This window comes from Carassius gibelio, chromosome B6 (genome assembly GCF_023724105.1).
Source record: "Carassius gibelio isolate Cgi1373 ecotype wild population from Czech Republic chromosome B6, carGib1.2-hapl.c, whole genome shotgun sequence".
NCBI classification, from domain to species: Eukaryota; Metazoa; Chordata; class Actinopteri; order Cypriniformes; family Cyprinidae; genus Carassius; species Carassius gibelio.
In genome coordinates, this window is record NC_068401.1 from 21,411,229 (window position 1) to 21,438,444 (window position 27,216).

Consider the following 27,216-nt stretch of genomic DNA (forward strand, 5'->3'; position numbering starts at 1 on the left):
GGTAACCCTTGTTCCCTGAAGGAGGGAACGGAGACGCCACGTCCCGTCGCCATGGTTGATGTACCGCTGCTGAGCTGCCGGGTCCCCGGCTCAGCTCCTCAGCGAAAAACTGGAATGCATTGCACCTGCTGCCTTCTTATACTTACGCAGTGATCAGTGGCAGCTGGATGCAATAATTGCATGCCAATGTGCATTGGCTCGTTTAGTTTACACTCAAAGTAGATTGGTCTATTGAAGCGATATCCCATATTCGTCGGTCACCGACGTGGCGTCTCCGTTCCCTCCTTCAGGGAATGAGGGTTACCATACGTAACCAAGACTATAAAAATGTAATACAGACAAACTAAATTAAATAAAAAAAAAGTTTCCCATTCAACAATCAACCAGCAGTTTATTTTAGCATAAAATTAATCAAATAGAAAAAGTAAAGAATCAATATGAAAAAAAGCAAAAACGAATAATATCTCATTAAATAACAGATATTACTTATTTTAATGCATTTGTTATTCTTTTTATTTCAAGCATGGAAAGGAAGGGTGGAGCTTCTCCTACACCACATTTCATTTGAAAAACTAGACATGTGATTACATTGCCATACTATCCTCAAATTATCTGCCTCATCCCGAGAGACTTGGCAAGAGCAGTTGCTTGTCTACAAGCAAGGTAAACTAAATTTTCATTATCACTTATGAAACTATTTATCATTTTAATGATATTAAATCAATTGTTCTTGCTGCCTTTAAAGTTACGAATGTGAAGAGTGCATGTATGTTTTCACACTGTGATTTTGTGTTAATTTCTAATGACCACAGCAGGTATCTGTCAGACTTGATTCATTTCCTATAGGTTCAGTTATTCATAGCACCATGACTGAAATTATAACATGATCACATCATGAATGCTTTATTTATGAGGAGCCATGACAATCAATGCACTATGAATTAGATTGACACTACTACCACATCTACATACAGGAGTGGTGTTGTGCCATCACTGACATTTAAAGAAAAGTCTTCAGAATGTTTGTTTGTTTATGATATTGCAGTTTGTAGTGTTAGCGCTCATTTTCACAATCCGTAACTAATGTTTCTTTTAGAATGGAATTCCAAAACTTCATGTGAATTATTGACAGAGGTGTTTACTCAATAATTTATTAGATTAGTTTGTAGATGTGTTGTAGTTATGAAAACAGTCACGCCCAATGAATGGACTTTTGATTGTGAGTATGACTGCAGTGCTTCATATGATCATGTTGCATGTTCTGTTAGCTCATATTGGAAACCTGTTAAGGTTTAAGGTCTAAAGTGGAGAGGTGGAATAATAAGAGTCACATTATCCTTAGACTTCTTATATATGCCATCTTTACCTATTATTTTGTTTTAAAAAAAGATCAACTAAGGTCCAAACATGGACAAGAAGTTGGACCTGTCCAGACTAACAGAAGAGGAGGCCAAACATGTGTGGGAAGTCATTCAGAGAGACTTTGTCCTCAGAAAGAAGGAAGAGGAGAGGCTTGGGTAAGGAATTTAATTTACATGATTAAACTTTATACAAGACTTTATACAAATCTGACACGATTTAACATTGGTTAATGGCTAATGTTAGTGATCTGTCAGTGGAGCAGCCAGCAATGGCTCCAAAAGACATAGAAGGTTTAGTGTACTGTGAGGTCTAGTATTCACAATTCCATCATTTCTCTGTTATTTGTCTATATATCATACTCTATTTATAGTCAACGCTAGTGGAACAAGGTTATGAGAAAGGCCAGAAAGTGTGAAAGGCTGCTGTTGTAAAGGCATCATGATGATCATGGTACAGTCACAAGGCTTGATCACACCATTCCAGAGTCTGGGAAAACACGATGCCCCAGAGCTCTATTCTTTTTGTACAAGGAGGTCTCTGTGTGGCTATTGAATTTTTACTTGAAAGATGATGCTCTTTTCTATTTGTTGACAAGGACAGTGATATATGGCTTCCATTCAAGTTAATTCTTGATCAGACTGTCTTACAACACCAATTATGTTCCAATGCTGTTTTTATGCATGGTGAATATACTGGAAAATTCACCGGAACTTGTGTGACTTACTTTGAAAGCATTGCATTCACAATGTTCACTGACATCGAAGAACCCTATGAGTCTTGATATGCACTTCTATTAAAAATCTGGCAGAGCTTTTAAACCTGCAATTATTTTCTATAATTATTTTATTTAATGTTATGCATAATCATAATAATTCTGTAATATTGTGCTTAAATAATCAAACACGGAAAAAAAAAAAAAAACTAAAATACAACATTTTAAAGATTTCAAGTGACTATCAAACATTATAATGTACACAACACATCACATTCTGATTTTCCAAAGATTATATTTAACATGGTTTGTAAATTGTAAGTGTTACTAAATATTAACCAGTGAAAACAAATAAAGGAAAAGGTAATTATTATTATTACATTTTATTTGACATGGACATTGCAATTACATTAGATGAACAATATGCATTTGCAAGTGTTTTGCACACATGCCAATTTTTAACACCTGTCCATGGGAGGCTTTAAAAAGAAAATAAAAATGATACTAACAATACACAAACAAAGAAATAATAGCAATTCTAACAATAAAAGTAATTATGCCATGTAATTTTAATGTTAAAATAGAAGCAATATTCACTGTAAATAATATACTCTAAAAGATCTCTAATATTGGCTTACAAAATGTGATACAGATATATTGTGCATCCTTAACAGGGAACAGGATCAGAAGCTATATGGCTTTATTAAAGCTAATGATTAATATTCAGTTGTATTATAAATTGGTTTTTAGAAAGCAACCTAATTATAAAATCATGTATAAAATTGGTTTGTCTTTTTGTTTGTATTACACCACAGGGTGCTTAAATCCAAAATTGAGAAGGAAGAAACAAAGAGGGAACTCCTGGGGTCTCAGTCAAACCTGACCGACTCTCACTGTATCCACTGCTTGCAGCCCTTTAAGTTCCTGGTGAACAGCAAACGGCAGTGTGTGGACTGTAAACTCTACGCCTGCAAGACCTGCAGCCGCTACAACAAAAAGGAGCGTGGCTGGGTATGCGACCCCTGCCGTATGTCCAGGTTAGAATAAGTTCCAACATCTGATGACATTTGGGAAGAAAATTACAGCTCATACACTCAAATAAACTATAGAGTTAGGTATATATTGAATCACTAATATGGAGTCTTTACATGACATCTGTTTGTTTTGCAGAGTCCTGAAAATTGGAACTTTGGGGTGGTACCATGACAATGTACGCTCGCGCTTCAAGCGTTTTGGCAGCGCAAAAGTGATGAGGTCACTGTACAAGAGATTAAATGAAGAGGGTGAGTGCTATTAAAAGCCTCCTTTATTGTGTCCATATAAGCTGTCACATCATTATCATCCTGTTTCAGTATCATAATTCATTTTAAGTGGTTATGCAAGCAAGTGAATATTAAGAAGAGAGAAGGGTCTTACTGTATATAACACTGATGGAGTTTATTTTGCGATAATAATTGGTTAACTGTACATTCTCCCATGATAGATACTCGCCATGACATAATAATTTCAACTTATTCTATTATTTACCTGTAAAGATGCTTTGCACAAGTGGCTACTGATGAATAAATGCCAATATTTATTATTTGCTAGTATTAAAAATCGAATGCAGTAATTTCAAAATAATGCATAAAAAATATATTTTAATTTGATCACAAATTCACTATCAGCATTTTCAACACATTTTTCAACATTGCTCTCATCAGCTTAACATGAATGATCATCAGCGATAAGTTCAACATAGTAATGCCTGTTTATATTGCTTTTCAGATGAAGAACCGCAAGATACAGCAATGGCTAGACCCATGTGTTATCATTAGATGCCTGTGTGTATTTAGTTACCAAGAGGATTTGTTTATCATTCAGTTGAGGCCATAACTGGGTCACATGCTGTGTCTGGGCACTGCAGAACTTGCTGCTGTTGTTTATGAACTTGCACGACAGGGCATGTTAAACAGATCAATTAGAAACCTTGGCTGAATGCACAAATGGAGGTGTTGATCATTTAGCCCAAGGTTAAAGCTGACTGAAGCGACAACTGTATTTGGTTTGCAGCTGTACAACTGTTAATGTTCTATTTTTACCATTAACTAGGTTCAGTATATTTTATTGTACTATTATATAACTTCTATCAGAAGTAATTTCTCATTTACACAAGACCAGCACTCGTTATTTTCCTGTTTCTTTAGGGCACCGTGATGATGACATACAGAGCATGCCTGATGTGCGCAGTGAGTACACAAAAACAGTCATGGTGTTACAAAGAATACAGGAAACCAGCTTATGCTGTCACAGAGCAAACTGAAGACGATTGGCCAAACTTTGTTAACATTTATCTACCACTGTAATATGCATTATTTTTTATTCTTAGATGTATATAATGGTCATGAAGATGAACATTTGGATGCATCTGAAGTGCAACGTTATAAGCAGGTAGACTAAATTTTGTCATAAATTTGAATTTGTTTCATTCTGCATTTCAGGGGCTTTGTTAAAAACATTCCCTTTTACTAAAAGTAAGGAAAAATATAATTGGTAAATCATAATTATGAGAAATTAAAATTATGAGACATTAAGTCATAATTACAAGAGAAAATTTCATCAAAATAAAAAAAAAAAAAAAAAAATCATAATTCTGACTTCAATTATGAAATTAAGATTTACCAAAGAATATTTTTTCTTTAATGTGGCAGAAATGGGCTTCTATACCATATAAAATTAACATATAGTTTAATTATTCTTCAAAATGTTGTAGTTTAAAGCAGTTAAATGTACAGTATAGCTGTTGAATGCTGTATATTATATTATAAAGCCCTGTTCATATTTTTTAATCATTGTCTAAAAGCAGAGGGGGAATATTTTACAGTGTGGAATTAGGATAACAAAGCTCTCTTAAACCAGTACTTTGAAAGTCTTTTTCATATCATTTATGAGCTAAAATCATCCTGACGTGTTCTCAGATGCGAAAGACCAAGCGTCTTCTCTCTGTCCACCCCATGGATCTTGACATGGATGATTATAGCACTCACTCTCGCAGACAGTCCCTCCAGGTAATGAGAGGTCTCGTATTGTTATAAACATCCACTCTGTAAATGGGCACCCAGGCATTATAGACAATTTTCTCTCTTCTTCAGTACATCCATGAAGACAGAGGTCAGCGGAATGATGTAGAATACAACTCTGACATATACCATCACCATTATCATCGCATGAACCGCAGGAAAAGTCTTGACAGGTTCTCGCGCCCAGGTTAAGCAAACACATTCTGTTGGTTTTTATTTTTTTCTTTGTTTCTCTTCCTTCTTCTTTCAAAAATGCACACTTTTACACAATTGTCTGCTGAATATCTGGGATTTCATGTAAAACAGGGATTTTTGATTACAAACATTTTTGGATTATAAAAAAGACTATTCATGTTGCATGTGCGTACTGTATACAATATTACACCACTAAAATAATTGTGTTTTTTAAAAAATTGTTTGCAGAGAATGTATTGTAAAATATTTTAATGTTTTGTATATATTTCAATTACTTTTTTAGAATGTATTCATATATTTTAATAATAATATTAATAATATTATTCTGACCCCAACATTTTCATTCTTTTAATATAAACATAAACTGTAATTTATGTAATTTTAATGGATGTTTTTCTTGTAAAAAATAAAAAAATAAAATTATATATACAATGTATTCTGAAAATAATACACGTCACACCTAGTTTAAAAAGTAGACATGTCAAGCTTTCTATAGATATCTCTCTCATGTCTGTTCGTTGAGTATTCACTGAGTTACAGTTCATTTTAATGACGCGTCTAAATGAAGATCAGAGCAGACAAAGGCTGAAGACAGCACACCTTGTTTGTTATGTCTATTTTATAAGTGCACAAAGTTTTGTTGTTATTATGTCTGTATCCAAAAAAAGTAGACCCTTTACAGATTTGATTGATGTATTGATCTTATATGTACGATAAAAACTGAAAATGTAAAGTTCTTTTCGGGGTTATCATGAGAAAATGACTCATAACGCGTATCCACGTTAATCGACTCCAGAGGGTTAAAAGCCCTTGCTGCGTGTACTGCATTTAAGCTAACTGAGACTTGTTATAGCACTTATACTGTATATCATTGCTCTTTTATTGTTTTTGATTGCTTCCATTGTCCTCATTTGTAAGTCGCTTTGGATAAAAGCATCTGCTAAATGACAAAATGTAAATGTAAAACATACTAAATGAGAAATCTATTTGTTCTGACAACATTTTGAACACTTTGAAAATAACTTGCAAAATAATAAATGTAAATATAATGTACGATTACAAAATATTGTAGGGTTATAATGTGGGTGATTGGAGTCAAGGGTGATTGATTAAAAAGTTTAACTACTACAAATCTTAGAGTTTTAAAATGTTTAATTTAAAAAACTGTATTAGTACGTTAGTTGTATAGTATATAGATCCACAATTCTGGACAGTCGCCAGAGGACCTTTGATTGATTTTTCAGTTTTAAACAGCAATAAACAGATTAACCAATTTGTCTCCTTTATTTTTGTTTTAGATGATGGCACATACTCTGAACACAGAATGGTACGTGCTCGCTCTCTCTCTAAAATCAACTCCTCTGTGGCTCCACGCCCGATCTACCTGGATACTTCAGAGGAGGATGATGCATTCAATTACCCCGTATATCAGCTGCCCCCACGCCGCCACAGTCGAGCATCATCTCAGGAAAACATTCATCAGAGTGCCCCACCGGTATGATCAGAGACAAAGGGACTTACTTACTTTACATTTAAAATATAATATAATTATATACATATCTAAATGAGGCAAAATGTTTTCAGCATGTGATTTCAACGATGAAATCCCTTGAAAAATACTGATATAAATGTGGGTATATATGATTTTAAACATTTAAACACTGTCGATGAAAAGTTGGGGGTCAGTCAAATTTTATTGTATTTTTTTTAAATAATATTTTTATTCAATGAGGACACATTTAATTGATCAAATGAAAAGTGAAGACTGTTACAAGGCTTTCTATTTAAAATAAACACTGTTCCCTTTCAGTCAATCCCTTTCAACATTACGTCAGTGACTGACGAAATGGGATCTTGCTAGAGATCACCTTACAGTGTCAACAAAACAAGCCAACGAATATTGGCATGCAAGATTTTCATTGCGCAACCCACCCCGCAGTACAAGTATAGAGGTGCATCTCAGTAAATAAGAATGTCATGGAAAGGTTCATTTAAATCAGTAATTCAACTCAAATCGTTAAACTCATGTATTAAATAAATTCAGTGCACACAGACCGAAGTAGTTGAAGTCTTTGGTTCTTTTAATTGTGATGATTTTGGCACACATTTAACAAAAACCCACCAATTTACTATCTTAACAAATTAGAATATGGTGACATGTCAATCAGCTAATCAACTCAAAACTCCAACTCAAAAGGTTTCCCGAAGCTTCAAAATGCTTTTTCAGTTAGGTTCACTAGTCTACACAATTATGGAGAAGACTGCTGATCTGACAGTTGTCCAGAAGACAATCATTGACACCCTTCACAAGGAGGGTGTGACGAGAGGGGTGGGGCCGAGAAGAAGCTGGCTGTTCACAGAGTGCTGTATCCAAGCATGTTAACAGAAAGTTGAGTGGAAGGAAAACGTGTGGAAGGAAAAGATGCACAACCAACCGAGAGAACCACAGTCTTATGAGGATTGTCAAACAAAATCGATTCAAGAATTTGAGTGAACTTCACAAGGAATGGACTGAGGCTGGGGTCAAGGCATACAGACGTGTGAAGGAATTTGGTTACAGTTGTTGAATTCCTCTTGTTACGCCAAACCTGAACCACAGACAATGTCAGAGGCGTCTAACCTGGGCTAAGGAGCAGGGCCGTTTGAAGGAATTTGGGGGCCCCAAGCAAAATGGACATAGAGGCCCCCCGACAACAACCCCCCCCACGCAAAGCCTACAGGAACCACATCATAGCCATACAGTTTAAGTTCACCCGCACCTTATATAAATTAAAAAAAGTTTACAGTGCAAATACTGCTTGAAAAAATAGTTTGGTGGGAATTCAATAGTGATTTGCACTGTTTTTTTTTTTCTTCTAATAATATGACAGCACATACTTAGTTTAAACTCTGGGCTGTGCAGGATATCAGCTATAATTATAGAGCTTGTGGATGCATCTGTTGATGTTGAGGATGAAGTTGATGGTGTAGCTGGGAAATTATTGAAACAAAAATCTGAAATTACCTGTGAAGTACGTTTTACCATTTCACTGTTAGCATATTGAAAGAGGTCACTATTACCAGCTCAGGGGTGCGTTAAATGAAAAACTAAGTTTCCTTTTTTAGATTTTTTTTTTAATGCATAGAATGCAATGCATACATAAAAAAAAAAAAAAAAAATAAACCATTTAATTATTAATAATTGTTTCTCTGTCTGTACTACTTGTACTTTGAACAATGACAATAAAGTTGACTGATGAATTAAGTGCATTTAAGTGCCATTCAGGTGGGTTTTTAAATAAAGCATTTTCTGAGATGCACATTAAACACCAAACATTAATTTATCTTTTAATTATTGAAAATTAAGCAAACTAAAGTTTTTTTAAGAGCAGTTCTGTAGATGCTGTTCATGCGTTCACATTCTTATTTAGTGAGACATCAGACGCGAGACTGAAATCACCGCGCTTCTGCTCCTTTCATTAACAGAGACACGCAGAACATGCAGGATTCATATTTAAACAGACTGTTCCTGCTTAATATTTACAGATATTAGTCCGTATCGTGGTTTGATGTAAGCGCAATGACCTATTTTTAATTCATTCATTCAAAATTTGGCAAATTACGTGTCATTCTGCGTTAAACTGTAAATTCCGTTTTTATGACTGGATTCCGCGATTCTTGCAATCGAAACACGCCACGACGTTCTCTTTATGTTTGCCTGAGACCTCAAATCAAAACACTGCTGACTCCTTGCAGTCTGCGATTTCTGATCTGCGTTTTCCTTATCCCGTTAAAAAAAAAAAAAAAACATATTACAGTAACCATATTCCTTCCGTTCGAAAAAAAAAAAAGCAGAGATCACTTGACTTGGTTGGCCTGCTGCTGTCAGCGACAACTGAGAGGGGCCCCCTTGAGGGGGATCCCGATAACAGTGTCATTACATGTTACTGCATTGACGATCAAAGGGGCGCTCACACAGTGTCGTTGCATTTTATTCTTAACCAGTCGTTGTCTTGGGGCCCCAGGTCAGCTCGGGGCCCCAAGCAATTGCTTGGTTTGCCTGCATTGTTGCGACGGGCCTGCTAAGGAGAAGAACTGGACTGTTGCCCAGTGGTCCAAAGTCCTCTTTTCAGATGAGAGCAAGTTTTGTTTAATTTGGAAACCAAGGTCCTAGAGTTAGCACAAGTTGCTTGAAGTCTAGTGTTAAGTTTCCACAGTCTTTGATTATTTGGGGTGCAATGTCATCTGCTGGTGTTGGTCCATTGTGTTTAAAAAAAAACAAAAACAAAGTCAGTGCACCCGTTTACCAAGAAATCTTGGAGCACTTGATGCTTCCTTCTGCTGACAAGCTTTTTGAAGATGCTGATTTCATTTTCCAGCAGGATTTGGCACCTGCCCACACTGCCAAAAGCACCAAAAGTTGGTTAAATCACCATGGTGTTGGTGTGCTTGACTGGCCAGCATACCCACCAGACCTGAACCCAATAAAGAATCTATGGGGTATTGTCAAGAGGAAAATGAGAAATAAGAGAGCAAAAAAATGCAGATGAGCTGAAGGCCACTGTCAAAGAAACTTGGGCTTCCATACCACATCAGCATTGCCACAAACTAATCACCTTTATGCCACGGTGAATTGAGGGAGTAATTAAAGCAAAAGGAGCCCCTACCGAGTATTGGGTACATGTACAGTAAATGTACATACTTTCCAGAAGGCCAACAATTCACTGAAAATGTTTTTTTTTTAATTGGTCTTATGAAGTATTCTGATTTGTTGAGTGGGAATTTGTGGGTTCTTGTTAAATGTTAGCCAAAATCATCACAATTAAAAGAACCAAAGACTTAAACTACTTGAGTCTGTGTGCATTGAATTTTTAATACACGGGTGTGACAAGTGGTGTGGAAGTAATTGGAAATGAGCGACACCTGTGTCACTCACGGGTCTCGAATCCCACAGAGCAGCTCTGGAAGGATAAAAAGAGAAGTTACAACAGTGAAGGATGAGGGAGGACCAGGTCTGGGTTTTAATTTGTGTTTTGGTTTTGTTTGTGCATGACAGTCTTCCGCGAGGGGCCTCCAGCCGATACGAACTCAGGTTTTAACACATAAACTGTATAAAAACATGGACGTAGTGAGATCTCCCAAAGGTTTCCAAAGAATGTTTTTATGAAGCCAAAAGTAGGCAAAGGTCTTGGCAGCGAGTCATAGCGTGTCACTCCTGGATAATTGGAAATAGGCAAAAAGGCCGGAGCTGGTCACTGAAACCACGCCCACTTAGCTTGATGGTGATGACAGCAACGACAATCCACCTGTCACTTAAGTGGCTGTGCTCTTAATTATGCAGAAATTGAAGGCTTAAAATTATTTAAAAGTAAGAATTATGAAAAAACTTTCAATCCCCTCACAGTTGTCATCAAGGGTAAAATTAGCTATAAAGACCAATTATTTATTTTTTTTGAACCAGGCTGTAAAAAAAAATGTTTTTTCAGCTGTAAAGTTTGGCATTTTTACAAGGGGAATCTATGGGATTGACTCCCTTTTGCAGTCAACATCTAGCGGCCAGTTGATTAATTACAGTTTGAGTCACTTCCGTATAGGCTTCGAAAAAGAGAGAGCGAGAGGTTTCCACTTGGTTTTACAGCCCCTACTTCATTGTACCCAGGAAAGGCAGTGGGTTATGACCAATCCTGGACCTGCATGTTCAGAACCAGGCCCTTCACAAGCTCTGGTTCAGGATGTTAATGCAGAAACGTATCTTTCAAAGAGTTCATCCAAAAGATTGGTTCACAGCAATTGACCTGAAGGACGCATACTTTTATGTCTAGATTCTCCCCCGACACAGGCTGTTTCTCCTCTTTGCAAGAGAGTTACAAGGTCCTCCCCTTCAAGCTGTCCCTGTTGGTTCATGTCTTCGCCAACGTCATAGAGGCAGCCCTCGTCCCGTTAAGGGAGGGAGGCATTCACGTTTTCAACTACCTTGATGACTGGCTCATATTGGCCCAGTCCCAAGCTCAATTATGGGAACACAGGGATGTGGTACTCAGTCACCTCAGCCAGATTGTTTCATATGAGACTGCTTCAGTATTGGCTTCACAGCTGAGTCTCGAATTGCTAGCAGTATGGCTTGCTCTGTGGCACATCAAATTACTACTACACAATAAGCACATACTGGTCTAGATAGACAATACTGAGACCATTGCCTACTTCGACCACCAGGGTGGTCTACACTCCCATCACATGTCAGAACTCGCTCGCCATCTCCTCCTTTGTAGTGAGAAGCATCTGAAGTCGCTTCATGCCATTCTGGTCCCAGGTGAGTTCAATCGGGCAGCTGAAAAACTTTCACATCAGCCCACCCATCTGGGAGAATGGCAACTCCACCCCGAGACAGTCCAGCTGATCTGGAGACATTTCAGAGATGCCCAGGTAAACCTGTTTGCCTCTCCGGACATGTCCCACTGCCAGTTGTTCTATTCCCCGTCCGAGGGGACCCTCTGAATGGATGCACTGGTGCACAGCTGGCCTCGGGGGCTACGCAAGTATGCCTTTCCCCCATTGAGCCTTCTCGCACAGATACTGTGCAAGGTCAGGGAGGACAAGGATTCCTTTTAGTAGTGCCATACTGGCCCAGTTGAACTTAGTTCCCGGAACTCCTAAGCAACAGCCACTCCCTGGCGTATTCCTCTGAGGACTGATCTCCTTTCTCAGAGAGGGGGAACCTTCTGGCACACTCGTCCAGACCTTTGGAATCTCCATGCATGGTCTTTTGACCCCCATGTGAGAGTCAGGTGCCCAATCGTGGAGGTACTTTCCATTCTGCAAGATGGGCTGGGGCGAAGGCAGTCTCACTCGACCCTCAAAGTGTATGTTGCCATGAATTCATGCCAGTCAACTCTAACATTGTCCTGAGACCCTGGCCTGGATATGTGCCCAAAGTTCCCTCCACACCTTTCAAGGATCAGGTGGTGAACTTGCAAGCACTGCCCCGGGAGGAGGCAGACCCATGCCATTGCTCTGCTCTGCCCCGTCCACACTTTACACATTTATGTGAACTGTACGCATAGCTTCAGGACCTCAGACCAGCTCTTTGTCTGCTTTGGAGCACAGCAAAATGGAAAGGCTGTCTCCAAACAAAGATTGCCCAGTGGATAGTGGAGGCTATAGTCTTAGCATTTCAGGCCCAACATTTACCATGCCCCCTTGGAGTGAGAGCACATTCTAAAAGAGGTGTGGCTTCTTTCTGGGCATTGGCACTGGGCGCCTCAATACAAGACATCTGTAGAGCTGCTAGCTGGGAAACACCTATCACATTTGCGAGATTCTATAATCTCCGTGTAGAGCCTGTGTCCTCTCATCCACTGGTCTCAGGTGGTCAGTGGCACTGGACTCACTTTGTGTCTATAACGCTTGCTGTTCCATCCCCCTCTGCAGACAGGATACATGTGCCTAAGTGCTTTTCAGTTCAGTTTCCTTTTTGGCAAACCCAGTTGGGTAGTTCCTTCTTCACCCTCAGCATTCAGGTATGGCAGAGCGCCAGATGCCAGGTCCAGCACTCGTGTGTATGCCCAAGGTCAGCCCTTGTGCTGGGCTAGGTGCCCGTGTGTAGTGATTCCCCTTTCGGGTGATCCCACGTGTGTATTCTCCCACGGTACGGCTTCTCTCGTGGTAAGCCTGTGTCTTTCCCTGGCAGAGTCCTCTGCCATCTCTGCTGTGCATTGCTCTCACCCCAGTTTGGCTGAATCTGCTACGGGGACTCCCATATGTAGTACTGTCCTGCGGCCAGTCCATATGTGTAAATTCACATGTTTCCTCCTATCCACAGGATGTTGCTTCCATACCATTTCCTTGGGGTACACTTTCCCAGTGTTATCCAATATCTCACTGTATGGAACAGCAGTGCCGGATTCCTTTGCCTAAGCCCTGTCCTATCTTATGCCCCATCTGGTGTGGAGGGACTTGCTGGCTTTCGCAGAGCACAGCAGGGGTTAGCAATAGTGGCGTTTTCCATACAGGTCCCAATTCGTCAGTCACTAATTTAATGTCGAACGTGACTGACTGAAAGGGAAGGTCTCAGTTATGTATGTAACCCTCGTTCCCTGAAGTATGGAACGGTGTTACGTTCCATTGCCACAGTTGCTGTACCACCACTGTATGGCCGAGGCACACCGTCTCTGCTCCCCACCAAAAAAACTCAATGTGTGACTGCACACTCTCCTTATATACCCGCACTTCGGGGAGTGGTGCACAATGCAAATCTTGCATGCCAACACTCATCGTATTGATTTGTTAACACAATCAGTGGTGATTTGTCTCTCTAGTGAGATCCCAAGTCATCAGTCACTGATGTAACATCTCCGTTCCCTCCTTCAGGGAATGAGGGTTACACACGTAACTGAGACAATTTGTTTGAATTGTTCATTAATAAAAGAATGATGAAACTTAAAATTGTAATGTCTACAATATTACTAATTTGCTATTTTTGATCAACTACATGTAGTCTTGGTGAATTTAAGAAACTTCTTTTTCAAAAACATAAAAAAAGCTTACAGATATTTACAGAAAATATCTTGATATTTGAACAGTAATTCATCTTTTAAAAGGACTGTTTTTTATTGCTCCTTTTATAAATGATTAAAGGTTAGACAAGTTTGAGTTACCTCATGTTTTGTCTTTTATTGTAGTATGATTACAAAGAATTATTTACATTCAGATGGCTTCCTTCTAAGTTGATTTAGACAAAAGTCTGACTGCCTTGTTTTCATTTGATCATTTCATCAATCCGCAACTTTGTTTTTTTCTTTTTCATTTTCTTTGACCTGTTTCTGTGAATTAGATCAATGAACTGAACAAGAGAATGTCTGCCATTGAGAGTCTCTTAAATCGACTGGAAGAGAAAATGACTTTGTCTCCTGATCAGGTATGATTAAAGTATTTTTTGCAGAAACACTTATTTATTACAGAACATATTATTATGCCATAGCAGAGTTGCCTTTTGTATTAAAGAGTTTGGTTGTAGGTGTCATATAGGTCATTGTGGTTTTAAAATGAAGTATGTATTTTGTATTTTGTATATCTGTAGCCTGTTCAACCCACAGCAGGGCAGATGGAGGAGGAGAAGCTGAGGAGAAAACTAGATGAGCTGATGAGTGACAAGGCACTTTCCTCTGATGAAGATGAGCCTAAGAGGCCTCCTCAGTCCAAAGGATCTACTGTGAGGGGGGACCAGGGACCAGTGGCCCCTGCATCCCAAGAACCCCTGAGCTCATCCAGTGATGAGATGTCCACTGAAGCACAAAAGGTGAGGACTCAGACAACAAGCACATCCATAGAGGCCACAAAATGTTGTCAAAATGTTGAAAGTTTTCTTGATAAAATATACTGATTTAATGTTTTTCTGTAGATTGCGGTATCTCATTATCAGAGTACCAGTGGAATACAAGTGGGTTTTAAAAGTCACGCAACTTACCTTAAGCTTCCCACTGTCACATGTATGTTCCATGTTTTGAGTTCCTGTATGTCCTATATATTTGGTTCTTCCTGTTCCTTAGTTAAGCTTTTCGTTGATTTGATTCCAGGTGTTCCCCGTTTGTGCCTTTTAAATAGTGTTCTCAGTTTCTAGTCCAGTATTGGTTATGTCAGCCCCAAGTGCTACTGTACATGTGATTCCCTACTAGATGTTGATTAAACTCCTGGATTCCTCCCCAAACCCTCCAAACAGCCCCTTTGCCCGTGCCCCCCCCCCCCCCCCCCCAGTTTTTTAAAAAGTGTTTTGTTTAGTTTTTCCCACTCATTTACTTGTGCAATGTTTATTTCCTTGGCTCAGGCCAGCCCAGACCCCATTGCCTTCACGAGGGCATTCATGCCACTTGTCCTCGCCAGCTCCCTCACGGAGGAAACCCTTGTGATGCTGTTCTGGCTAGGGGTCACATACCATCAGCCTGTGGAACTTCTGGAGAGCCTCAAATCCTGAGCCGGAACTCCTCTATCAGCCTTTCCTCGGCTAAGGCCGCCGTCCGCGGCTCACTACAGTTCACCGTCCGCTCCGATGTCGAGTAAGCTGGCAGTTCCAAAGCCCAGTCAGCCAAACTTCAATATGGCAAGCCAAATGAACATTAATGTGACAAGCTGGCCAGCCCCAAAGCTCACTCCAGTGCCGGGTCCTCCAAAGCACTTGGTAGTGCCCCCTCCTCCAGAGCACCCTGCAGTGCCAGCACAATGTAAGTGCATTCCTGATCCCCAGTCAAGCCCAGGATGGACTCCCGTTCCCGATTTAAGCCCATGGAGGGCTCCTGTTCTCAGGTTAAGCACAAGGAGGGCTCCTGATTCCCTGTTAAGCCCAGGGAGTGCTCTTGACCTCCAGTTAAGCCCAGGGTGGGCTCCTGATTCCCCGTTTAGCCCAGGGAGGGCTTCTGAACCCCCATTAAGCCCAGGGAGGGCTCCCGATTCCCCATTAAGCCCATGAAGGGCTCTGGATCTATTTTCAGCTCTCAGAGCTCACCCCAGTGTCAGCTCCAGTCCCAGAGCGCCCATCAAGATACCTAGTTTTCCCCAAATAATTTTTTTTTTGGTGGGGCACTATACCTGTGGCTGTGCCGGCTAAGGTAATGGAAGATCCGCCATGGCCTCCCGAGTCACTCTACTGTGTAATCTCCTACAACCAGAGAAGCCTGGAGAAAAATGTATGATCAAATAGTGAACACTCTCAAATCACATTTCTCTCCAAAGCCCTTAGTAATTGCAGAGAGATTTTGGTTCCACCGACGAAATCAGCTAGAAGGAGAAACTGTGACAAGGTTTGTGGCAGTGCTAAAAAAAACCTAGCTGAACACTGTGAATTTGGTGATGCATTAAATGACACACTTCGGGACAGATTTGTGTGCAGACTCAGCTTTGAGTGCATACAGAAAAGACTGTTAACTGAGAGCAACCTGACACTACAAAGAGCACTTGAACTGAGTGTGTCTAAGAAAGCTCAACAACTGAGCTTAAACAGTAAAGTGTACAAAATGGATATTGAAAAAGGCCCATGTTTTTGTTGTGGTAAGACTGGGCACTCACCTGTCACATGCTGGTACAGCTGTAAGAAAAAAGGACACATCGAGCATGCATGTAGAAATAAAGCAGAAAAAGGAAAATCCAGCAGAAAATAAGCAAAAGAAACATGTATTCACCATTGACCAAGAAAACAATCAGGTCACAGACTCATCTGATGATGAACTTCCTTTGTGCTCACTGTTGCAGGGGGAACCAAGGCATACAAAGTCACCACGTTTCTGGAAGGATAGCCAGTGAAGATGGAGATTGACACTGGTGCTGCAGTGTCGCTGGTGTTGGATGTGGTATATAGTGAAATACTGAGCCACCTGCCACTCAAATCACCTGATGTGACCCTTAAAACTTACACTTGTGAATCTTGTGCCATGAAAGGCTTCACCCAGGTAAAAGTCGAACTAAACAAACAAAAAAGCTGCCATTGTACGTGGTTTTGGATGATTATCCCTCACTGATGGTATGTTCCTGGCTGGAGCAACTTAAGGTGGACTGGCAGGCCATACACTTGATGACAAAGAAAACACTGGATTTAGAGGGTGTTCTTCAGAAACACAGTGAAGCCAAAATTCTTAAAGGCCTGGCCCCTGCCTTATGCACTTAAACCCAAGGTAGAGGCGAGCATTCGTGGAGAATGATGTGCTCGAACCAGTAAGTATAGCAAGTGGGCAACATCTATTGTTCCAGTTATAAAGAAAGATGGAGGCATAATAATATGCGGGAACTTTAAAGTCACTGTAACTCAGTGTTGTCTGCAGTACAATACCCCTTGGCTCATTTTAAACTGAATGGAGGGCAAAAATTCAGTAAAATCGATCTTAATCAGGCATATGTATCTGCAAATGCATTTTGAGGAGCAGTCCAGAGAACTTCTTTTTGCCATTTGGAATTACTTGGGCTCCATCCCTGTTTCAGCGAGTGATTGACCAGATCCTGGCAGGGCTTCCGGGAGTAGTGTGTTACTTAGATGACATTCTTGTGACCGGCACTGATAATGAGTCACACTTGCTACACTACCTTATACGCTACCTTTACCAGACTAAAAGAGTATGGAATAAGGGTGCGGAAGGATAAATGTGAATTCTTCCAGTCTGCAGTTGAGTACCTGGGCCATGTCATTGATGCCTCTGGTCTACATACATCCCCATCAAAGGTTAGAGCCATAATGGATGCCCCAGAGCCTATAAATGTCAGCTAGCATACATCTTTCCTCTGTTTGCTTAATAATTATGGACGGTTAATTCCAAACATCGCTACCCTGCTGAAACCTCTGCACAAATTGTTGTGTCATGAAAATACTTGGAGGTGGACCACTGAATGTCAGGAGACATTCAAAAGAGCAAAAGAGACTCTGTTAAATTTGAAGGCCCTCACCCATTTTGATCTTGCTCTTCCAGGTCAGCTGGCCCATATGGTGTGGGAGCAGTCTTGTCCCACATTATGCCAAACGGTCAAGAGAAGCCGATTGCATTTGCATCGAGGAGTCTAAGCAAAGCGAAAGCAAACTATGCTCAGATTGAATATGAAGCATTGAGCAATGTGTTTGGAGTGCGCAAGTTTTATCAGTATATTTTTGGAAGAAAGTTTCTGCTGCTGACCGATCATCGTCTGCTCACTGTGATTTTTGGCCCTTACCATGGCATTCCCTCTCTTTCTGTGAGTAGGATGCAAAGATGGCATTATTATTATCTGCTCACACCTACAACATCAAGTACCACAAGTCAGAATTGCACAGTAATGCGGATGGACTGTCCAGATTGCCTCTGGCTGACTCCGTGAAAGAGGCAAAGGTGGCTGAAATTTTCTACTTCAGTCAAGTGGAAAGGGACCCCGTGACAGCTGCTCAAGTGCATACAAAAACACCAAATGATCCTGTTTTGTCATGACAGGGAAAGGTGAGAATGATGACACAGAGCTCAAACCATACACCTCTCGACGTCATGAACGGGACCCCGTGACAGCTGCTCAAGTGCATACAAAAACACCAAATGATCCTGTTTTGTCATGACAGGGAAAGGTGAGAATGATGACACAGAGCTCAAACCATACACCTCTCGACGTCATGAACTTTCGTTGCAGTCAGGCTGTTTGTTGTGGGGAAGGAGAGTGATAATTCCACCACCTCTGCATAATTCAGGGCCAAATCAGCTACAAGCGGGACACTGTGGAATGGTTTGAATGAAAGAGATTGCCAGGAGTTACAACTGAAAAATTGAGGAAAAGGCAAGAACATGTACGTCACGTCAGAGCATACGCAATGTACCACAAGTGGCACTGCTGCACCTGTGGGAATATCCTGAGAAACCATGGCATCGCATTCATGCTGATTTTGCAGGCCCAGTTGAGGACAAAATGATATTGGTCATCATTGATGCACACAGTAAGTGGCCTGAAGTGGCTATCATGAAATCTACCTCAGCAGACAAGACAATTAAGAAGTTGGGAGAAATTTTCAGTAGATTTGGACCACTCGTGCAGTTTGTCTGAGACAATGGACCCCAATTTATATCGCATGAGATGGCCACATTGCTACTAGCAAATGGAGTACAACATATCAAATCAACACCCTACCATCCTTCCACAAATGGGCTAGCAGAAAGATTTGTTCAGACCATGAAACATGCTTTGAAAGCTTCGATTGGGCAAGGCACATTTCATCAATGCCTTCATAACTTCTTGCTGTGCTATCGTAGTACGCCACATGTGACTACCAAAGTGTAGTCAGCTCATCTGTTGTTCAATCGAGAGCTCAGGATGAACTTTGAGCTGCTTAAACCAGCAACCCTCAAAGAAACTGTCCTACAACCACAACAAAAATCAGGTACAATGATGTAAACGGCGAGTCAAAGTCAGAAACTTTTCAACAGGCCCACCCGTGCTGGCTCGGAATTATGGCAGTGGCCCAAAATGGGTTCCAGCTACTGTGGAGACCCAGACCCAGTGTCATATAAGGGTAAAACTGCTGGAAACCTTCTATGGAGGAGAATGAGTCAGCGCAAGCTCAGAACGTGTGTAAATTGTTTAAAACGCTTGAATCAGCAAGATTTAGAAACAAGTGCTAACGATCAGCTACGATCCGTTTCACCCCTTCAAGCGAGTGAACAACGTGAATCAAGTTAGTAATTTTACATCACTATTCACGATAGCCTGTCGGACTGGAAAACACAATAGCCCCGGGACGTGGGGCTGACGATTTTGCGAGCCCTGCACCTCAGATCTATCCAGTTTGTGAAACACTGGTTTCGTTAAACAAAATAAATGATTATTTTAAAAGATTGACTCAAAAGAATCATTGGTTCACTAATCGGATTATGAACTTGTATTACCGAGCCAAAGATGATCTATTATTGAACATCTCAAATGAATAAAGACTTCAAGTTCATCTGTAAAGCACATAAAGCTATCGTTTGAGTTTATAAACTTCTATTTCATGCATGATTCGTATGGATCTGCAAACTGAATACAAAGTGTGAGTTTTAGAGGAATGTTTGTCTTGATGAGCATATTGCTCACTAGGAGTCGCTAAATGAACAGCTGCTGTTTTTAATGGAGGATCAGTTGCCCTATTGGTTAAAATACACAAACTTTTTACTTAAATATTAATTTAATAAATGACATCAAAACAGGGGCGTTTGCATTATGATGTGGTGGGCTGCTGTGGGCCAGAAAGTCCAGGGCCTCTTTTTGGTCCCAGTCCGCACCTGAATGGTGCACCCCTATCCAAAAAGCGCAACCAGTTTTATTATCCTGAGTGTGAAGTGTTACACAAGTTTTAAATAAGGTGAAAAATTAAAGTTTTGTGTTGATGTTGAAATGGATTTTAAAACATATGGTATCGAAAAAAGTATCATTAGGAACTGGTATCGAAACTGAGGTATCGAAATTGGCACCGGATCGAAAGATTTTAAACAATACCCAGCCCTATTCAAGAATCTTTGGAAAAAAAAAATCACACATTGTTACAGTGAAACTGAATGGCTTAACTGCAATCCTGTAAGTGATGATTCATTTTTTATTTATGTTGACTTTATGAGTAAGAGGAGAGGAACTGTTTAAAATCAGAGCATGTGTCATATTTGTATAAAGGTGCCGTTCATTCAATCTAAGATACGACACTGTGGTATTTTTTATGTCATCATGTCCTACATGTGATTCCCTACTAAATGATGATTAAACTCCTTGGATCTGAGCTCCTGGTCTCCACGTTCCTTGCTCCGTGTTCCTGCACTGTAGCAGCCCTGTGACACCCCTATTATCCTTCAAATATTTTATAGAATGTGCCAGAGCACAATTACTTTATTAATAAGCTTAAAAAGCTGAGTTTTATCAATAGCATAGCAAAAGGAACAGCTGAAAGAAGCAAGAACAGTAGTTCCCCTGGGTTATTTTCGTAACTAATCATTGTCTTATCTAAAGACCATGAAGCACTAGCAACATGTATGCCTCATTTAGCTATAACCTTAGCCATGTTAATACCTGACAACAGTAGTCTTTTTTAGGGTTTTAATGCTGATTATGCTTCTCTCAGTTAATTGCTTTCAGAGATGCACCGCGATGGCCCTATGCGACATCACAACTGAGATTCTAAGAACAATTAAAGCTGCAGTAGGTAACTTTTGTAAAAATATATTTTTTACATATTTGTTAAACCTGTCATTATGTCCTGACAGTAGAATATGAGACAGATAATCTTTGAAAAAATCAAGCTCCTTTGGCTCCTCCCAGTGGTCCTATTGCCATTTGCAGAAAGTCATCCGCTCCCAGTAAGAAACAACCAATGGAGGTCCGGTCCGTAACCTTGTTTGTGTTCAAAATGTTGAAAAACGTATATAATAAGCGAGTACACCATGAATCCGTTTTCCAAACCGTGTTTTTAGCTTGTCACTAGGGTACATCTATAATAAGTGTTTATATTCGGACTATTTTAGATTGCTTCGGGGGTACCGCGGCGGAGTAACCCAGTACCTTTGTGATTCTTCATAGACATAAACAGAGAGAAGTAGTTCCGGCTACAATGTTCTTCCGCAAGACGCAAGCAGTTTTGTTTATTAACCGCTAGAGCGTCAAAAGTTCCCTACCGCAGCTTTAATGCCAAAGAAAGCGTTATGAACGAGTTGGCCCCCTCAAATCCTAATGACAGATCCTAAGCAGGCTGATGATGCATACAGGGAACTTGAGGAAAATGTAAGCTTTTCCCTCTAATAGATATTTTGTCTGTGTGGAGGACAGAGATTAGACACTTGAAATATCAATGGCATAAACAAACAGGTTTATATCATGGAAATGTATATCATATTTGTTCAGAACTCTATTTTCTTTCTTTTCTTTTATTGCAGTTGTACATGACTGCAGGGAAGTCCTTCAATATGGTTAAAAAGTTGCAAAAGATTGAACAGAATACCAAGAATCACTACGGAGGCCCATTAACTGATTCAGAGCTCTCTGACCTGGAGGACCAGGTTACTTTGGCAGCTGCCAAAGTTCAGAGCACAGAAAGTGAGGTGAGGTGATCCATCTATCTATACTGAACAAAATTATAAGGGCAGCACTTTTATATTTGCCCCCATTTTTCATAAACTTAACTCAAAGATCTAAGACTTTTTCTACGTACACAGAAGGCCTATTTCTATCAAATACTGTTTACAAATCTGTCTAAATGTTGATTAGTGAGCACTTCTCCTTTGCAGAAATAATCCATCCACCTCACAGGTGTGGCATGATTATTGCACAGGCGTGCCTTAGGCTGGCCACAATAAAAGGCCACTCTAAAATGTGCAGTTTTATCACACAGCACAATGCCACAGATGTCGCAAGTTTTGAGAGAGCGTAAAATTGGCATCCTGACTGCAGGAATGTCAACCAGAGCTGTTGACCGTGAATGGAATTTTTTATTTTCTGCTGTCACTTTCCTCGGGGTCTTGACCTGACTGGAGTTCATTATCATTACCGACATGAGTGGCCAAATGCTCACATTCACTGGTGTTTCAATGATAGGCCCACGACACCTCCAGAGGGCTCATCGGCAGCACCTGGCGTCCCAGGTGTGCCCCCCTCTGCTTTCAACCCCTCAATGTCTCAGGTAGTATTAGGGGCCCAGTTGGAGTCTCCCCTTTTTACCCAAAGCCATCGACTCGCTTCTTCTGCTGCACCTGAGAGGGCTTTGATGGTTCGGCGTAGGGTTTGACCTTGCACTCCCAATTCCTTAAGCAGCCTGATGGTTGACTTGCCCACGAAGCCTCTGCAGCCGACTTCCACTGGGCAGACCTTGGATTTCCATCCGCGTTGCTCAGCATCAGCTGCCAACTCTGTATACTTAAGGCTCTTGCGCTCAAATGCCTCCTCCACAGCAGCCTCCCAGGGAACAGTAAGCTCTATTATATACACAATGTGAAGTGAGGAGGACCAGAGCAAGTGGTCTTGTCTGAGATTTGTTGTGGCGATCTCAGAACGGAAGTGTAGTCTTTGGTTCAAATCTACCACCAACTTCCGGTCTCGAGCCCTTCCAAGCTGGCCGACATCCGATGTTGTTTGAACTTTGGCTGTCTTTAAACCTTCTCGGATGAACTCTCTTGCATATGAGGGATGAGATGATGGTGGAGGCAGGGCATTGATCTGTAACCATCTGCACTCCAAGGTAGCTGCTAGACATTTCAGGACATGGTTGTGCCTCCAGGTATAGTGGCCTTATGACAAGCTTGTCTTACATCCAACCAGAATGTGTTTAAGGTTTGCAGGGGATGGACAGAGGGGGCATGTCGGGTCTTCTCCATACCATTGGTTGAGGTTTGAGGGGGAAGGCAGGACGTCGTATATTGCACGTAAGATGAAGCTGATGTGAAATGCTTCCATGCCCATCAGCTCCCTCCAGGATAACTTTCTCCTCTCAACTCCCTCCCATCTCGTCCATTGTCCTTGCTTGGCTTGTGAGATAGCCTTTACACACCTTGTTGCCTGCTTGTGCCGACGCACCTCCTCAACAACCAGCCGTCGGCGCTAAGCTGGAGCTGCCCTTTGCCACGATGGTCTACTGTCTCCAAGGCCAAGGCCTCCTCTCCCCTGTTGCACATTACCAATGATGTCTCTGTGCCTGAGGTCTGACTTTGCCTGGTGAGTAGCTGCCGCTGGGTTCCATTTCCTTCCACTCACCAGTGTAGGGGCTGTTCTGGAAACACATGGGTCACGGAACTCTGTTAGTGTCATTTTCAGCCTTACTTTGGAGCACTTGAATTCTTCTGCAAGGCTGGAAACAGGAAACTCCAAGATGCCTCTTCCATACAGTCCGATGTTAGTAAAGCATCTAGAGAGCCCCAGCCACTTTTTGGCAAATGAGTTGATCACCCTCTACAGCTTTTCTACCTTGGATATTGGGACCTCATAGATGGTAAGAGGCCACATCAGCCTGAGTAATAACCCAAATTGAAGGCACCACAGCTTTAGCCTGCCAGGGAGCTTGGTCTTGTTAATACTCTCAAGGCTGCATATGGTGTCCTTCGTAAGCTGGTCAACTTGCTCTGTGTCCTTGAGGGTGGCATGGTACCAGCGTCCAAGACTCTTGACTGGCTTCTCTGCCACTGTTGGTATAGGCTCCTTGCCCACATAGAACCGTTGTTCGGACAGCTTCCCCTTGACGACTGAGATGCTCCTGGACTTGCTTGGCTTTATTTCCATCCGGGCCCACTGGATGTTCTCCTGTAGATTGTTCAGCAACTGCCTAGCACAAGCCTTGGTTGTGGTGAGGATGGTCATATCGTCCATGTAAGCTCTGATGGGAGGGAGACGAAGACCAGATTTGAGCTTCTGACCTCCTACTACCCACCGAGATGCGCGGATGATGACCTCCATAGCCATAGTGAATGCTAGAGGTGAGATGGTGCATCCCGCCATTATTCCTATTTCCACTCATTGCCATGCTGTGGTACACTCATCAGTTGTCAGGCATAGTTGTAGGTCTTCAAAATAAGATTTAACAAGGCGGGTGATTACTTCTGGTACGCTGAAATAGTGGAATGCAGTCCACAGGAGATTATGAGGAACTGATCCGAGGGCGTTTGCAAGGTCCAAGAACACAACATGGAGATCTCTTCCATCATTTTTGGCGGTTTGGATTTGAAACCATATCATGTTTAAATGCTCTAAGTATCCAGAGAAGCCTGGAATCCCTGCTTTCTGCACCATAGTATCAATGAAGTGGTTCTTTTCCAGGTACGCTGTACACAATTCCTGGAAGCTGAAAACATCCCAGTTCTTGCATGGCCAGCATACTCACCTGCCATGTCATCCATTGAGCATGTTTGGGATGCTCTGGATCGGCATATACAACAGTGTTTTCCAGTTCCTGACAATATCCAGTAACTTCTACAGCCATTGAAGAGGAGTGGACCAACATTCTACAGGCCACAATCAACAACCTGATCAACTCTATGCGAACGAGATGTGTTGCACTGCGTGAGGCAAATGATGGTCACACCAGATACTGACCGTAAATACAGAATACAGTAAATAATACAGTAACACTGCACATTTTAGAGTGTTCTTTTATTGTTGCCAGGCAAGGTACACCTGTACATTAATCATGTTGTGTAATCAGCATCTTGATATGCCACACCTGTGAGGTGGATGGATTATCTCGCCAAAGGAGAAATGTTCACGAACACAGATTTAGACAGATTTGTGAAAAATAATTTGAGAGAAATGGGCCTATTGTATACATAGAAAAAGTATTAGATATTTGAGCAATCTATCTATCTATCTATCTATCTATCTATCTATCTATCTATCTATCTATCTTAATTTATTTTGTTTCATCAGGTATCAGACATTGAAATCAAGATAGCTTCTCTAAGTGCTAAAGGATTATCATTTGATAAAGCCAAGAAAAAGGTGACTGTAAGTAAACACATAATCTTAGTAAAATCTAATTTATTTTTCCAGTTTTCTTGCAAATTTGAACTAATAGTATGTTTTTGTTCATATTTTCTTTAAGGCACTGACTATACAACAAAAAAGGAAGATTTCTCAAGACAGAGTACGCATTTAAGTGTGAAGAACATCATGCTAAATTCTTTAACATTTTGAGTATTCCCTATGCCATGAGATCTGTGCTTGACACTTGATATCTGTGCCTATATTACTATATTTCTTCATCATATGTTCAAGATATTTGAAAATGATCTTGACTAAACACTAGTAAACCCTTTATCTTGTGTAAATTGTATTTAGCAACTTGATCAAATCCCAATTTAGCTCAAATTAACATTAGTTAAAATGATAAAATAGTTTACAGAAAATAGGTGTCTAATAAGAATTCATGTCAAGAAAATAGGATTAATTTCTGTTAATGTCTTACTTTCCCTGCTTTGTTCTTCAAATTGATTTTCCAAAGATTTTAATAATTAAATTGGGATGGGGTATGTTTTTCTTTAGTCCATTTACAGTCTTTTTGGAGGTACACTAAAGATGTAATTTTATCAAGCTAACCAAACACCCAGTTGTACCCTTAGAAAATGCAATGTAAAACAACCTGTTTGTGATGCATTTGCTGTTTGAATGAAGAAAAAGAAAAAACCTAAGAAGACGTTAAACTACTCCAAAATGTTTTGCTGGTCTTAGCTGGTCACCCAATCTGTCGGTTAGTTTTAAAAAACAGCTTGGTGAGGCTGGGAGACCATCTTTTTCAGCAGGGTTTTAGTATTCTAGTGAGCATTAACAGAGGCTTTATTATAGATAATGCAGGGAAGAAGGGGATAATTGTTGGATTCTAACCAGCCAAAACTGATCCCCCCTTGCTGCATTTACTTTCCCCTTGGGGTCGATTGTTGAAGACTGTGCTGACCTCTAGAGGATACTTAAAAAAAAGGCTAACACGTTTAATCCTATATAGTATATACTGTCAGGGCCGTGCACAGACCTTTTGAGGGGCATGTGCTGAAACTGAAAAAGGGCACCCCCTCCCTTTTTTTATATCAAGATTATTTAGTAAAAAATAAATTATATATATTCTCTTTTTTAGCTATTCTGTTTGGTTTTATAAGTTAATTTGTATTATTTGTTTAACATGATTATGAATGACATTGAGAAGAGGGGAAGGTGAGCGATCAGTCAAGTATTTTTGACAAACTTTTTTAAAATATAATTTAAGTAATTATGTCCAACTCAATTCCAGATTATAAGAAACTATAGCCATACCGTTACTATAACATATCCAACATGTATCCGCCTACCTGGCAAAAATTTGATACTGTGGTGGACCAGGGATGTTGGTCTCTTATTCACTACACTTTCCCTAACATAAGCCAGCAATGAAAAAATAAATAAAAATAGTGTGAAAAGTACAGTTGCAGTGAAAAGCATTTCTGAAGGATCACGTGACACTGAAGCGTAGACTGAACTGAAGTAATGATGCTGAAAATTCAGCTTTGAATTTCACAAAAATAAATTACATTTTAAAATATATTCAAATAGAAAACAGTTATTTAAAATTGTACAAATATTACACAATATTACTGTTTTTGCTGTATTTTGGATCAAATAAATGAAGCCTTGGAATGAATCATGAATTAAATTCGGCATGATAAAATATAAAGATTTCACAGTGATCTGTATTTTTTTTTTTTTTTTTTTACTACTACATTACTGTAGTAAAACCATGTTTTACTACATTTTATACATGTGAGGACGAGCGGAGAGCATACCATAACATGATTAGCCTGAATGTTAATAAATTAAGTGTATCAGCAATCATAAATCAAAGAAGAAATTTCTTAGAAATATAGTTATAAAGGTGACGAGGATCACTCGTCGCTTTGTGTAAGTTCTAGTAGGAAACAGCGGGGGGCGCACCTGTTATGATTTTCCGATGGTAAA

The 27,216-nt window shown here is 40.3% G+C and overlaps 1 protein-coding gene across 1 annotated transcript; it reads left to right on the forward strand.

Moving 5' to 3' along the window:
* Positions 1-583: 583 nt before the first annotated feature.
* mlpha (melanophilin a) lies at positions 584-26,784 on the forward strand. Its single transcript, XM_052559030.1, has 14 exons — positions 584-663; positions 1,390-1,517; positions 2,890-3,111; positions 3,245-3,357; positions 4,261-4,302; positions 4,443-4,504; positions 5,032-5,121; positions 5,206-5,320; positions 6,627-6,823; positions 14,138-14,221; positions 14,384-14,602; positions 21,690-21,854; positions 25,162-25,239; positions 25,337-26,784. Exons 2-14 carry the CDS (start codon positions 1,408-1,410, stop codon positions 25,388-25,390), a joined length of 1,551 nt encoding a protein of 516 aa, XP_052414990.1. The 5' UTR covers positions 584-663; positions 1,390-1,407; the 3' UTR covers positions 25,391-26,784.
* Positions 26,785-27,216: the final 432 nt, after the last annotated feature.